The sequence below is a fragment of the Phodopus roborovskii genome, unplaced genomic scaffold (assembly GCF_943737965.1).
Source record: "Phodopus roborovskii unplaced genomic scaffold, PHOROB, whole genome shotgun sequence".
NCBI classification, from domain to species: domain Eukaryota; kingdom Metazoa; phylum Chordata; class Mammalia; order Rodentia; family Cricetidae; genus Phodopus; species Phodopus roborovskii.
In genome coordinates this window covers 188468-203167 of record NW_026126448.1, presented here as the reverse complement: position 1 = coordinate 203167, position 14700 = coordinate 188468, and the positions used below count along the sequence as shown (strand labels likewise).

Genomic DNA, 14700 nt, shown 5'->3' with positions numbered 1-14700 from the left:
GGTGTTGAGGGTCTGGGGCCCCTGTCCTCTCCCTTCTTCCCTCTGGAAGGCTCACTTCCTGATTTCTTCTCCTCAGTGTCGGCCAAGTGGTCAATATCAAGGCCAAGGTGAACCGGGCCTTCAACTCCAGCATGGAGGTGTGTGTGGCTGGCCCTGCTGGGGGTGGGATGGCCTTTCTCTTCCACTCTGTCTTTTAAGATCCAAAGCCAAGCCCCCTCACACCTGGGACCCTGACTAGAGTTCCAAGATGGCTGGCTTGGGGAGGAGGACCCTAAGGCCTTCCTTGCTAATATTCCACAGCACAGGAGGGAGCATGGAGGCCAGGAAGGGGAGCAGGCTTGCTCAGGGCTTCCACTCCTGGCCAGGCACATGCAATAAATAGTAGGTGATAAAGGCTGAGGAAGGCAGCCTGTCATGAGGAAGGTCATGGTGCTGCAATGGGACAGACTGGGCTACTAGCTCACCTTAGTGGCCTCTGTTCCCACGTCTGTACAGTGGGCCCATGGCTCCTGCACTGAAGGTTTAGTGGGAGCATGGTGCCGTGGTTTACAGGCAGCTGCTGAGGACTTCATTTCTTCTCCTGGGCTTTAGTTAGGTCCTGCAGCGTCACCCAGTGAGCTGGTGATTCCAGGAGCCACAGAGGCCGGGGTGGCAGGGTCCTGACCATGCCTCTGGGCAGTACATAGTACCAGTTCCTTCCCAGGATCCCACAGGTCTGCCCTTTCAGTATCAATAGAGGACAGGGGCATATTTTAACCCTTTCAGCAATCCCTCAAGGGTGGCTGTGACCATTCCCATTCTATAGATGAGGAAACAGACTTAGAGAAGGGGATGTCCAAGGTTTTCCAGGAAGTCAAGGGAAAGTCAGAACCAACTCTATGTTCAGAGGCTGAGCCTGGGTGTCTCTTTAGCTTCACCAAGCTTCAGGCCTTGAGTAGTCCGCTTCCTTCCTTCCTTCCCTCCCTCCCCATGGCCCTGTCCCCCTCTAGGTGGGCATCCAGGTGGTCTCTGAGGACCTATGTTCTGAGAAACAGTGGAGTGTGTGCAAGGCCTTGGCCACCTTTGTGGCCCACCGGGAGCTCTCCAAGGTAGACGGCTTTCCCAGCTGCTCTGTCAATGCCCACCATACCCCCAGTGGGGCCCTCTGGGATCCTACCCAGGTTCCTGCTCCTTTCCTTGCCTCTCCTTGCCCTTTTAAACAGGAGGAACACTGTTCTAAACAGATCCCTCCATCTTCTGGCCCTTTACCCAATAAGGATCTTGGGGGGCATTAGAGAGATCTGTGCTCTGTCTGGTTACAATGGAGACAGGAAGGCGGGCACAGAGGGGAGAGATCTCTGGAGTACCCCTCTTACCCCAGCAGCCCAGACCTACTAGGTACCAGCCTCAGGCATCAGGCGACTGTGCTGTCTTAGGAAACTGGTCCCCGTCTCTCTTGACCAACAGGTGAAGCTGAAGCAGGTCATACCATTGACAGAGGAAGAGAAGACAGAGCACGGGGTGGCAGCTGAGCGCCGGCGTATGCGGCTGGTCTACGCAGACACCATCAAGGACCTCCTGACCCACTGTGCCATCCAGGATGGTGAGTGTGGGTGTAAGAGGGAAGCTGGGTGTACACAGGAGGGCAGCTGGTTGGTGTCCTTGAGCCCCCTTTGAGTGGAAGGAGGACAAGATCCCTTATGGACCTCTGACCCTGGTGACCTCAGGCTTCTCTGGCCTCCTTGGCCTCAAGATCCCTTCCAGGGAAAGCAGATGCCGGGGCCACTCACTCACAGAGCAGAAGCAGTGGTGACGGAGTGGGGACCAGCTGAAATCCCCGTCACCCACAGTGCACTTGGGCCTCTAGGAGATGTGCGGGATGATAGTGTGGGAAGGTAGTATTGGGCTAGGCTTTGAAGACTTAGAGGAATTTTCAAAAGCATATGTGTACAAATGTGTATATATGTTTTCTTTTTCTGCCCAAGAAAAACAGAAAGATGAGAAGCAAGGCTCCCTCTATCCCAGAGCCCAGGTCATCTCCCCTGAGGCAAAGACTGAGATCTGGCTTTGAATATCTTTCTAGGGGTGCTCTCTGTAGATTTAAGTAACATGTGTGTCATTTAGTTCCCTGTTTTTACCCCGAAGGGAACACATAGGACACATTGCTCTGTATCTTGATCTTGATATTTTTTCCTCTATAAAAATCTCTTTTGATGGTTGTTCTCTATTGGTACAGGATGATCTGCCTTGGACTGGGTGGGATTTTGGCAGGTGGGGGGGGGTGAGGAAGGTGTTCTACAGAGACAAAGGCCCTGGGAGGCAGGAACAGGCACCTTGGGCTTCTTTATTCATCTCCATGTTCTTATGTGAGGTCTTCCTTCATATTGAAATTGAAGGAGCCAATTTTCAGGCAAATAACAAGTAATTCAGCTGAGCCAAGTGACACATACCACTAATTGTAGCATTCTGGAGACTGAGGCAGGAGGATCATGGTTAGAGGCCAGCCTTGATTACATATGAAGTTCAAGGCCACCTATGGATACATAGTGAGATCGTGTTTCAAAATAAACAATCAAAAACTGAGTGTTGGCTGGGCATAGTGATTCATACTGGCAATTCCAACAGGTACTTGGCACAGGAGGCTGAGGCAGGAGGATCAGGAGTTCAAGACCAGCCTGGCTATACAGCAAATTTGAAGCCAGCCTGCACTACATGAAACCCAGTCTCATTCCCTTACATCTCCCTCCTCTCAAAATACCTGCATGAACACATGGTGTGGTAGCTTATTTCTGTAAATCTAGCATTTGGAAGGCTGAGGCAGGAACATGCTGTGATTTTTGTCCCTGAGTCCATATAATGAGCAGGCAAGTCTGGGCTACAGAGAGACCCTCTCTCAAAAACCCCGAGAGAGGATCAGTGAGATGGCTCAGCACATAAAGGAACTTGTGCAAGCTTGACAACCTGGGTTCAATACCCAGAACCTACTTAAAGGTGGAAGGAGATAACTGACTCCACAAAATTGCCCTTTGATTTTCAAATGCATCCTGTAGCAAAAAGCAACCCCACACCACCATCATCATTATCCTCCACACTCATGATAATGATGCTGATAATAATAAAATAAAAAATTAATAAAACAAAGCCAAAAAAGAGCCACATGGTGTCAGTGCCTATAGTCTCAGTAGAGGCAGGAGTTTCACCACAAGTTTAAGGCCAGGTGTCCTACTTATTGAGTTTCAGCCCAGCCAGAGCTATGAGGAGAGACCTTGTCTCATAGACAAACAAAAACCACAGAGGCTCTGGTAGAGCACTTGACTAGCATGCACATGGTCTGAGTTCAATTCTCAGCACTGAAAATAACAGCAAAACCCAAAAGCCAGGTAATTTTTCTTTGCTAAAATGGGGAGAGAGCGGAGGGAACTCACTGCATGCTGAACTCTGAGTTCCTTGACCCTGTCTTGCTGGGTGTAGGGATGCTATAGGGGCCCTGCCCATTCTGTCATAACCCTCCCACATCCCTGCTGTCGGACAGCATGCCTCCAAGGGTCACTCTAGATACAGAGGTTAGGGCTAGGGTTAGGGTTAAGGTTAGCCTCTGACTAATGGTTCAGCCCCAGGGCCTGTGTCCTCCCATAAGCTTAGCCGAAGGCCTTGGCACCTGCCAGCACCTCCTCCAGACTTTGGCTTAGGTAATTTTCAGCTTCTGTTTTCCTGTGACATCTCAGCAGCCTTTCACCCCAGTGAAAGTCATCTCTCTGTTGGCTGCTCTGCGGAGGACTCTTAGGGTTCTGGGGATGAATAACAGCACTCTGCTTCAATTGGGCATGTTGGCATCAGCTCTCTGACCCCAGAGGCTCTGTTTGCTCCTTGACTTCTCCCACCCTGGGTATCGTAATGCCACTTCTGCGAGGAACAAAGATTGGTCAGGGTAGTAGGTAGCAAGGACCGTCCTGAAAGTATAGCACATGACAGCCACAGCCGTCCCTCACTGACACACAATCCTGTCTGGCTGGGGTTGACACTTGCTCCTTATAGATGGGTGTCTGAGACCCAGTGGTCTCCTTGATGCATCAAAGTCACACAGCCTGTGTTCGGTGTGGAAGGGGTTGGCTCAGGTGTGCCTTGTCTCCCAGCTGGGCTCTGTCCTTCTGTTCTTTACCAGGACCAGTCTAGCCGTGTGATCACTTGGTGGTATTACATTAATGCTCCAGGGTGGGGGCCGGAGTCTTGGGGCTTCCACGGAGAGTCTATCCTTAGGGGTCTTCTCACCTTCCCGCCTTCCTCCCTGACCAGACCTGGACAAGGACAGCAGCAACATGGTGCCGGCAGAGAAGACCCGAGTGGAGAGCGTGGAACTGGTGTTGCCCCCTCATGCCAATCATCAAGGCAATACCTTTGGTGGCCAGATCATGGCCTGGATGGAGAATGTGGCCACCATTGCAGCCAGGTGAGACAGCCTCTATTTGCACCTTCTCTGCTTCTTCCAGAGATTGTTTCCTTGGCAAGAGAAACCCTTACTCTGTCAGCATGCAAGGCTCTAGAAGCTTGGATGTTCTGTGAGGATAACCTTGGATTTTCACACCTGTCAAACCAGAGAGGTGCCATTTCTGTGAGATGGCCATACCTTCTTTTACCCACCCATCCACACATTCCAGGTAGCTACTGGGAGTCTCCCCACCAGACTGACCCTGAGGCCTACCCTGGTCTGGCTTTGCCTGCACTCCAGCTAGTAAGCTAGTAACTGCCCCTTCAGCTTCTGTTCCTGCCCTCCAGATCTCCCATCTCATCATTTGGCTCCTGGTGGGACCTCCCACCATTTAGCACACCGCCCAGCCCCACCATAATGCCACCATGATCTGGTCCCTCTTTCTAATGATGAAAATAAGTCTACTTCCTCCGATAGCCCCTATGCTGGGCCGGGGTCCAGCACTCTAGTTGTCAGGGTTAAAAAAAAAAAGCTTTGATAGCCAGTGGTCATTAACCGACACTCCTGTGCCTCCCTCAGCCCCTCCCTAAGCCACCTTCCTCCACTAGGCTAGTTTTCATTCTGAGAGCCCAGCCCAGGCCAACACTGAGGTTAAGTTGGAGAGTATCTAAGCAATACCATCTGAGAAGTCTGGTCTGTGAGTGTGAGATTTGAGGGGTCCAGGGCCTGGGATGATCAGGGAAAGCTTCCTGGGGGAGGAGTGCTTTGCTGGGGCCTCCACTGACAAGAAACTCTTCAGGAGGGTTGGGCTCCAAGGTGTCAGGGGACATAGACACGGAGGCAAAAATGCCAAGGGAGGGAGGGAGAAGGGGTTTGCTTCAGGTCATACTATAATGAGATGTCCACCCCACCCACACCTGTGGCACCGACCACACCCATTTGGTCGTGGTCACAGGTACGGACTTGGGGGGTGGGTTTTAGGTCTGTGGTCAGGACAGGTGGCCCTCTCTTGCTTCTGGCTGGTTCACAGAGGGCAGCCTGGGTGGATCCTTGGAAAGGGAACTTGTGACGGTCACCTGCTTCTTGTGTAAGTGACTTCTCCCCAAAATAAATTGTATTTAATCTATATTTGAACCTAGTCCGGTGAATCTATCCGTGCATCCACATCACACTCTAGGCTTGTTTTCTCAAAATCAGCTCCTTTCTAGCCATGCACTGTGGCTTCAGCATGATAAGCTAGAAACAGATTTAGTGTGATGCATGGAGCAGAATTGTTCCTGGGCTGGGCCAGAGGACCATTCCTGTGGTACAGAATGAATTAGGGGCTAGGAGCTGGAGAAAGCTGTCCCAAGCACCCTGATGCAGTACCAACCATTTCTTCTGTCTCCCTATCTTCCTCCCAGCCGGCTCTGTCATGCTCACCCTACACTCAAGGCCATCGAGATGTTCCATTTCCGAGGCCCATCACAAGTGGGAGACCGTCTGGTGCTCAAGGCCATCGTGAATAATGCCTTCAAGCATAGGTGAGGGGTCAGGATGGCTGCCGCTGGACCACCAAGGGTTGCGACTGCTTCCTGACCTAGAAACTACCTAATGCAGACCTGCCAAGCCTTTCCCTAGCAAACAAGGTCTGAATTGCTGAGTTGTTCACGTGGCCCTAGTTTACCCGGTGTCCCCTTTTCTGGAATGTTCTATGACTCCCATTGTTGTCCAGTGGTGGGTCTGGGGTTTCTGTATGTTTTCCATGGGTCCTGTGTTTCCCTCCAAGTGGGAAGCTGCCTTGTGCTGTGTGCCCCATCTCTCTCCTGTTTGGCTGGAGGATGGAGCTCTGGGGGTGCACAGGCCACAGGGCCTCTTCCTGCTCATGTTTCCCTGATCCTCTCCTACCCATGTCCTAAAACATGTCCTACCCATGTTCTAACATCTCACCTTGGGATGAGTTCTGATGTCTGTTCTCGTCACAGCTGGCTTTAAGTAAATGCTGTTTCTGGGAATGTGTGCTTGTTAAGGGTGAACACTCCGGAGCCAGGCAGCCTGGGCTTACTGAAGAGGACATGTATGGTTCTGGCCAGTGGGACTTGGGTCCAGTTGCTAAATCTGCAAGAGAGTGTGTACACACTCTAGGTGCACCTGCCTGCCCGTGTGTGTACTTGTGTGTTAGTGTGTGATGTGGAAGGGCATGGCTTGGGGAAGGTCCGTTGAACTTGACTCCATCGTTCACTTGACCTTAGCATGGAGGTGGGCGTGTGTGTGGAGGCTTATCGCCAGGAGGCCGAGACCCAGCGACGGCACATCAACAGTGCCTTCATGACCTTTGTGGTCCTGGACAAAGATGACCAGCCTCAGAAGCTGCCCTGGATTCGTCCCCAGCCCGGGGTAAGTGCCCTGTCCCCAAGTTCCCTCACTTGTCACCCTGTGGCTGTCCCATCCCTGGCTCTTCACTGAGGCACATCCAGATCTGAGTGTCCTGGTCTTGACTCAGGGATTCCCCCATGAAGCTGGGCACCTGCTCTGCCTGCTAGAACAGGAACATTCCGTGCGGTCTGGCTGATGTAGGGGGATCATGGACCTGAACAGCCCACAGGTTGCAGAGACCCCTGGCTTGGGAGCCATAGATTGGTAGGGTCTCACCCCTGCCACATTCTTAAACATATATTTTCCATGTGTTTTAGCCCTTATCTATGTGATTAGTGTGTCTGCAACTTCTGCCTGCCAAGATGTGGCTGTGGGGTAACCCACTACCTGCAAAGCCTTGGGGCCCTTGAGAGGTTGTCATAGCATTATGGGGATGGGGCAAGGGAGGAGGATGACTGGGTTTTCTGTGAAGACACACACTCTTGGCTTGCTGGGGGCCAATTGCTGTGTGTGTGTGTGTGTGTGTGTGTGTGTGTGTGTGTGAGCGCCTACGTGTGTGTTTTAAACACTCTTATTTTACACACCAATCCCAGTTCTCTCCCCCTCCCCTTCTCCCCACCCCACTTCCCATCCACTTCTCAGAGAGGGTGAGGCCTCCTATGGGGGATCATCAAAGACCACATCATTTGAGTCAGGACCAAAGCTCCCCCCCCACTGTATCTAAGCTGAGCAAGGCATCCCTTGGGATGGGCACCAAAGGCCAGTTCATGCAGTAGGCATAAACACTAGTTCCACTGCTGGTGGCCCATGAACTGGCATCTTTGTGTTTTGAGTGGGGGTAAGGCTGAAGAGGAGGTGGCCTTAAGCTGGCCTTCTGAGTTCTGACCCCAGCTCCACCCTATACTCTATGACCTTGGGAACTAGTCAACCCCCTAGGCCTCAATTTCCTCCTGTGTAAGCTGGGAATCACAGGTTCTAGGCTCAGGAATGTTGGACGGAGAGCAGGTGTGATCTCAAGCAGAGCCCTTGTGAGGGTCTAGTCCCTAGTAAGTGCCCTCTGAAAGTGGCTCTAGGTACCCCCAGGAGGGGGCCAGGATCCCCGAGGTCACCAAAGACTCTACGGGAAGCTAAGCTACAGCTTGGGGCCCTGGCACTTTCCCAGTGACGACGTTTTGACCCCTGCTGCCGCAGGTCCTCTGGCTCCAGAGGACAGGGATGGCAGAGCTATGGGCTAGCTGGCCATGCCACCTGTACCACAACCTGTCCCTGTTTCCTTCCTAGGAGGGTGAACGCCGATACCGAGAGGCCAGTGCCAGGAAGAAGATCCGCCTGGACAGGCGAGTGGGGAGGGCAGTGTGGGGGACATGCTTCAGCTAGCCACCTTCTGACTCCAGAACATTCGAGCTTCTTCAGGGTTACTCAGGCTCAGTACTGGGATGTCCTTACCTATTCCCTTTTTTAAAATTTTATTTAGAGATAAGATCTCAAGCTGTAGCCCTATAGCCTAGGCTAAGGTGGAACTCACTAAGTAGTTTAGGCTGGTCTTGAACTCTTGGGAATTCTCTGCCTCTGTCTTCTGGGCTGGCCCTTTGCATTGCACATTCTTTTGCCTTTCTGCTTTTTTTTTTTTTTTAATGCATGAGGACATTGAGGACAGAAAGTTAGGTTTCTTGTCCTTAAGGCACACAGTTGAGTGAGAGTTACTGTTGGTCCTGGCTTGGTCTGGGTGATTTGGAATCTTGTTTTTATCCCATTGATCCTGAGGCCTGTTTGGCCTGTCTGATGGAAGGATCTAACCTCAGCACTTGGCAGGGATGTGGTAGAGGATGGCCACAAGGCCAGCCTGGACTACAAAGAGAGATCTGTCTCAGCCAAAACAAGTCAACTAAAACAAAACCCAGAAAGGTTTAGAGCACAGACCCAGTGGCTAACCTGGCATGTTGGAGTCCGCTTATAAAGTTGTAGAGGGGGCTGGAGAGATGGCTCAGTGGTTAAGAGCACTGGCTGCTCTTCCAGAGGACCGGGGTTCAATTCCCAGCACCCACATGGCAGCTCACAACTGTCTGTAATCCAATGGGGATTTGAGGTCCCTATAGGCAAAACACTGATGTATATGACATAAAAGTAGATAAATCATAAAAAGTTTAAACAACAACAGAACAGCTGTAGAGTGTTGTAGCTGCATCCAGGCTCACGCATTGTATTACTAAGGAAAACCTACATTTCCGGGACATTTAACATATACTAAGCACTTTGCTCTGTGCAGAATCCCTCAGAAGACATGGATTCCATTCCAAAGAGAATACTGAGGCATGGCTGAAGGGGAGCCTGAGCCTTGTCCTTTTTTTCCTTGCCAGTCCCCTGTGAACTGCCTAGGGTGCTCGCTGAATGCATGTGCTCTCAGCTGCTGTTTTCTGGGTGTCATTGGGCCCAGTCACTGCCAGGCACTCTTCATCCCCACCGGGCTCAGCACCGGCCTGGCATGCAGTAGGCAATGTCATCTGCTAAGAACAGTGGACTCTGAGAGACTCAGGGTGTCCTCTTCTCTCTCAGGAAGTACCTTGTGTCCTGTAAGCAGGCGGAAGTGGCTCTGTCTGTCCCCTGGGACCCTAGCAACCAGGTAAAGCCCTTGTGTCAAAGCCCACAGGGCCCTTTTTCTTCCCTTTGGCCAGAGTGGTTTTGGAGGGAAATTCACAGGCCCAGGACCATGGAAAACTCTTTGTTCTGCTTCATGATTGCAGTTCACAGATGCAAGAGGGAGTAGTGGCTCTGGTTATGGCTGCTCGGGGTTGTGTGGAGGACTTGTGGGAGCCTGGACCCCTTCCCAGTTCCTTTCTCCATATGCACAGCCCCACACATGGGACCCCTGGGGCAGGAGAAGGTAGCATTTGTTGGTGGGCTCTTCCCAGGTATACCTGAGCTATTACAACGTATCCTCTCTGAAGACGCTTATGGCCAAGGACAACTGGGTGCTGTCTGTGGAGATTGATGAGGTAACTGACCCACCTGCCACCTTCCTGTCCCTTACAAGTGGCTAAGTTGGCTGCTGGCAAGCATCGAAGTGGGTATCTTCAAAGCAATTCAAAGCGAGGTCACTGAGCCACCCAGTTTCGGTGAAGCCCTTGATCCTTTCGTATTGCCGGCCACCTTTTACCCGCCTTGAGCCCATGGCTTTGCACAGCCTGTTCCTCCCCACTCTCCCTTGGCTCTGTGCACAGCAGCTCCCTGCAGGGATGGGGCAGTGGGCAGTGTGAGCTCTGCTGCTCTTGTCTGTCCTGTGACAAGCCATATCCCTATCCATATTATTAGGGAATTGGATAAAGCCAGGATCTGGAGACCTGTTACCTCCGTTACTGCTTTTTCTTTTTTTAAAAAAATTATTTTTATATGCATAGATGTTTAACCTGCATGTGTGTCTGTGTACCACAAGTATGCCTAAGGGAAGCCAGAAGAGGGTGTCCGATCCCCATTAGACGCCAGTGGGCTTATGAGCTGCCACATGGGTACTGGGAACTGAACCCTGGTCCTCTGGAAGAGGAACCGGTGCTCTTAACCTCTGAGCCACCTCTCCAGCCTTGAGTACTGCTTCTTAAAGAGGCATTTTCTGTCTGTCCTTACTGAGCTCTGTCAGAGGTCCATTTTCATGGGGTTGTATCTAAGTCTCAGAGGCATTCAATTAGTCAGGCATTGTGTAGGGGCACCCCTGACTTCAGGAGACATCCTCCACCAGCAGCACGGTCTGGGGGTGTGGTGCAAGAATGAGGCTGCCCTCTATGGTACGCAGGTCAGCCTGTACATCCTGGAGGAGGAGTTCCTGTCCTTTCACTTGGAGATGGTGGTGCACGTGGATGCTGCCCAGGTCTTTACACTGCTCTCTGACCTGCTCCGGAGACCAGAGTGGGACAAGCATTACCGGTGAGGGGCCATTGCTGGGCGAAAGGTGGGAGGGTTACCTGCTGATGCTAAGCATCCCCCATGACGCTTTGTTCCACTGGCCTTCTGTAGGGACAGACCTGGCTACAGGGTATAGTTATGTGTTAAGTGGCAATCAAAATCATGGGCATGCTGAGGCCCCAGGGAAAGGGCTGAGTCTAGAATTGGATGTGGAGGCCTGAATTTAAGTCACGTACCTGTTTTAAATGGCCACGCACTGTTGGTCAGGTCATTTCTTTTCTGGGCCTCCATTTCCCCCTCCTCTTAACAAGTTTTAATCATTCATTTTATGAAGATGGATTTTTTTTAGACAAGGTTTCTCTGTGTGACCCTGGCTGTCCTGGAACTCCACAGACTAGGTTGGCCTTGAACTCAGAGACCCATCTGCCTCTGTCCCTAGAGTGCTGGGATTAAAGGTGTGCTCTGCCACCACCTGGCAAGTAAGGGTATTTTGCCTGCATATTTGTGTACCTCGTGTTTGTGTGGTGCCCAGATTCTCTGGGACTGGAGTTACAGATGGTTGTGAGCTATCATGTGGGTGCTAGAACTTGAACCCAGGTCCTCTGGAAAAGCAGCTAGTGCTCTTAACCACTGAGCCATCTCCCCAGCACCTACATTCTTAAAAATGGCATTTGTGTGTGTGTGTGTGTGTGTGTGTGTAGGTCAGAGGACAACTTGTGGGTCCCAGGGATCGAACTCAGATCAGCAGGCTTGCTGGCAAAGTGCCTTGCCTGCTGAGCCTACCTGTGGGGTTGGGAAAGATAATGTCTAAAGTGGTGTTTGTTCAAGATCCTTGAAGTCAGCTTTTGTCCTGCCGATGCCGTGGCTCATTCAGAGCTTACACTACACATGCTTCCCTAGGAGGCTGGATGGACTCGGGAATGTACTGAGCGGCTGTGAGTGGCTCACCACCAGCTGACTTACCACGAGTGGCTGCTCCTTCCCAAGTGTGCCCTCAGCCGCTCACACCTGGGCTTCCTGCCTAAGCTTTCTTTGTAGCCATGATTGTGCTGGGCTGGGGAGATGGCTCGGCAGATAAAGCACTTGCCCACAAGCATGAGCACTTGTATCTGATTCCCCAGGAGCTAAGTAAAGCTGGGCATGAAATTCATGTTTGCAATCCCAGTGCTCCTCCTTCCAGATGGGAGACAGGGACAGGAGACTCCTCGGAACTTCTAGGGCCAGTTTGCCAGGCACACACAGAGGTAAATAGCAATGACCAGTACTTGAAACCTCAATGATGTGATGCCCACAATGCACCATTAAGTGAATACCTGTACTCACGAACACTCGTACTCATGTGCATGCATGTGTGCGTGCTCGTGTGTGCGTATGCGTGTACATGCTCGCACAAATGCATACGCACATGTACACAGAGCAAGAGATGGAATAAGTGAGTAAGAGATTGAGGGTAAGAAGGAAAGGAAAGGTACGGTAGAGGGGGAGAGGAAGAGGATGACTTGTGTCGATTTAGAAAGCTGTGCCCGGGTAACCCAGGCCTGCTCGTGGTGTGTTCTAGAAAGCTAAGAGGTGGCTGGTGATGGGTGGTGGCTAGGCAGAGAAACCGAAAGAGGTGGGCTGGTATGGATCAAGCTTCACTGAAGGTGTGAGTGACCTAAGGGTAAAGGGCCCCCAGCACACTTCTTTAGCCTGGTACAGACGTCCTGCTCCCAAGCCAGCGTGCAGCAGGGGGGAGGAAGAGAGGAGGGGAAGATATAGATGTGGTCCTGTGTCCTCATGCCACTGTCCTTGTGTGTCTGTAGGTACCAAAATCAGTCTATGGTGTGTGTGTGTGTGTGTGTGTGTGTGTGTGTGTGCCTGGGCTTGTTATGTCTCTGCTACCAGCCAGGCTGGACACCCAAGCCCTGTTGTCTCATGAGCTCTGTGGCCCAGGGTGGGTTATCCCCTAGCCTCAGTCCCTCTGTGTAGTGGGGATACTGAGACTGCCCACAGCACGGCTGTGCTGTGGAGGGGGCCTGAGTGCAGCGCCTGGCACACACTGGGGACTCACTGGATAGTGCATGCAGCTACCAAACCCTTTAAGAGCTACGTGGAGTGTGCACATCTGCAGACAGATCTGTATGTTCAGGGGTGTCCACCTGTGTGCCTGTGTTTGTGTGCCCATGTGTGAGCATATATGTAGCTTCGGCGTTCCTGTGTCTATATGTGTCTTAGTCTCTTTTCCTGTTGCTATGATAAAAATACCCTGACGAAAGCAACTGAAGGGAGAGTGGGTCATTCGGCCTCAGTGTTCAAGGTGCAGAAGTCAAAGCAGCTGATACTTGAAGCAATTGCTCATACTGCATCCACAGTAACAAAGCAGAGCGGGACAAATGCATGCTGGCGCTTCCTTCACTTTCTCCATTTTATGCAGTCAGGGATCCCTGCCCAGGGAATGGCACTCCCCACAGTTGAGATGGGTCTTCTTATATCAATTAATGTAATCAAGGTAATCTTCAACAGGCATGCCTAGAATCCCACCTCCCAAGTGATTCTAGATTCTACCAAGTTGACAGTTAACCCTATCAGTCTGTGTACGTGTATTTGCTCAAATACATGTCTGTGTGCCTATGTGTTCTGCATGTGTCTATATTTACCTGTGTATGTCTCTGTATATGCATACATGTGCATGTACCTGTGTATCTGCTCTGGTGTGCATGACTTTGTGCCTGTTGTGTGCATGGGTGTGTGCACACACACATGCGTGGGCACTTGCATATATACACACATGTGCATCCTGGAAGGCCTCTACCCTTCCTCTGTCTCTGCTGAACTGTGCCTAGTCCTGGCTGAATGGAGAGCTGCTGTGGCTCCCAGGTCCTGACTCCAGCCTCCCAACAGGAGTGTGGAGCTAGTACAGCAGGTAGATGAAGACGATGCCATCTACCACGTCATCAGCCCTGCCTTGAGTGGTAATACCAAGCCTCAAGACTTTGTGATCCTGGCCTCTAGGCGGAAGCCTTGTGACAATGGGTGAGTGCCTGCTTTCTGAGGGGTGCAGTAGGGGTGGAGAGGCCCCCATCTCCCTCTTCAGGAGAGCAGCAACTTGGAGTCAGAGCTCTGCTGCCCACTGGTGGTTGGACTCAGAACCTACCAACTGTGTGGAGGCTGCCAGTGAGGGTTCACCATGACCTCTGTATGTCTCTGTATATCCATACATGTGCATGTACCTGTGTATCTGCTCTGGTGTGCATGTTCTTGAAAGCAAGGCTGTTCATGGTGCTTGTGGCTGAGGCTGCTGCACTTAAGGCCATGGACAGAGTATCTTTCACACGACTATCCCTTGTCCCCTGTCCCCTGGAAGCTTGCGACTGATATCTGCAGCTTGGGTACAGCCAGGATAGACTGCATCTCTTTTTCTGGAAACATGGACCAGAAGAAAAGAAACTCTAAGGCACACAGATCCATGGGGACACATGAGGCCTTAGCCTGGGGATGCTAACATAGATAACCCCTGTCTGCAGCTGGCCCTGAGCAAGACACCGGGTTCTGAGGGAGTAAATTTATGCCTGGGAACAGAACAGGGACCCACCTTCTCCTATGGATGATTTCTGACTTCTCATTCTGACTCCCCTGTAGGGACCCCTATGTCATCGCACTGAGGTCAGTCACGCTGCCCACGCACCGTGAGACACCAGAATATCAACGTGGGGAGACTCTCTGCTCAGGCTTCTGTCTGTGGCGTGAGGGGGACCAGTTGACTAAGGTGAGGTCCCTTCTATCCTCCCACCTATGGGTGAACTGGACTCTATGTTTTGGGCTGGGCGCCTTTCAGCTTTCCCATCAGAGACCGAAAAGAGATCGTCATTGAGATTTAGTCAGTGTCGACAGTGAGTGGCCGCTGCTGGGGCTTAGAAATAGCTCTGGATACAGACTACAGAAAGCCCAACTCTGATCTAAAATTCTGTTTCATTATTTATTTACTGTGTCCCCCTTCTTATCTGGGAGGGCTTTATGTGGCTCTGAGGGCCTATAAGGCTCAGCAGGGTAGTCAGTGTTAATTGAAA

At 51.6% G+C, this 14700-nt stretch overlaps 1 protein-coding gene across 2 annotated transcripts in view; it reads left to right on the top strand.

Annotated features, from left to right (window-relative positions):
- Acot11 (acyl-CoA thioesterase 11) overlaps nucleotides 1-14700 on the top strand; it is a 52807-nt gene that overhangs the window by 33788 nt on the left and 4319 nt on the right. For both annotated transcript variants that reach the window (XM_051188361.1, XM_051188360.1), the window contains exons 4-15: nucleotides 77-137; nucleotides 990-1088; nucleotides 1447-1582; nucleotides 4273-4426; nucleotides 5809-5928; nucleotides 6637-6781; nucleotides 8042-8097; nucleotides 9314-9380; nucleotides 9670-9753; nucleotides 10545-10675; nucleotides 13535-13666; nucleotides 14273-14399. In XM_051188361.1, coding sequence (XP_051044318.1) covers nucleotides 77-137; nucleotides 990-1088; nucleotides 1447-1582; nucleotides 4273-4426; nucleotides 5809-5928; nucleotides 6637-6781; nucleotides 8042-8097; nucleotides 9314-9380; nucleotides 9670-9753; nucleotides 10545-10675; nucleotides 13535-13666; nucleotides 14273-14399 — 1312 coding nt within the window. The remainder of the gene's footprint in view (nucleotides 1-76; nucleotides 138-989; nucleotides 1089-1446; nucleotides 1583-4272; nucleotides 4427-5808; nucleotides 5929-6636; nucleotides 6782-8041; nucleotides 8098-9313; nucleotides 9381-9669; nucleotides 9754-10544; nucleotides 10676-13534; nucleotides 13667-14272; nucleotides 14400-14700) is intronic.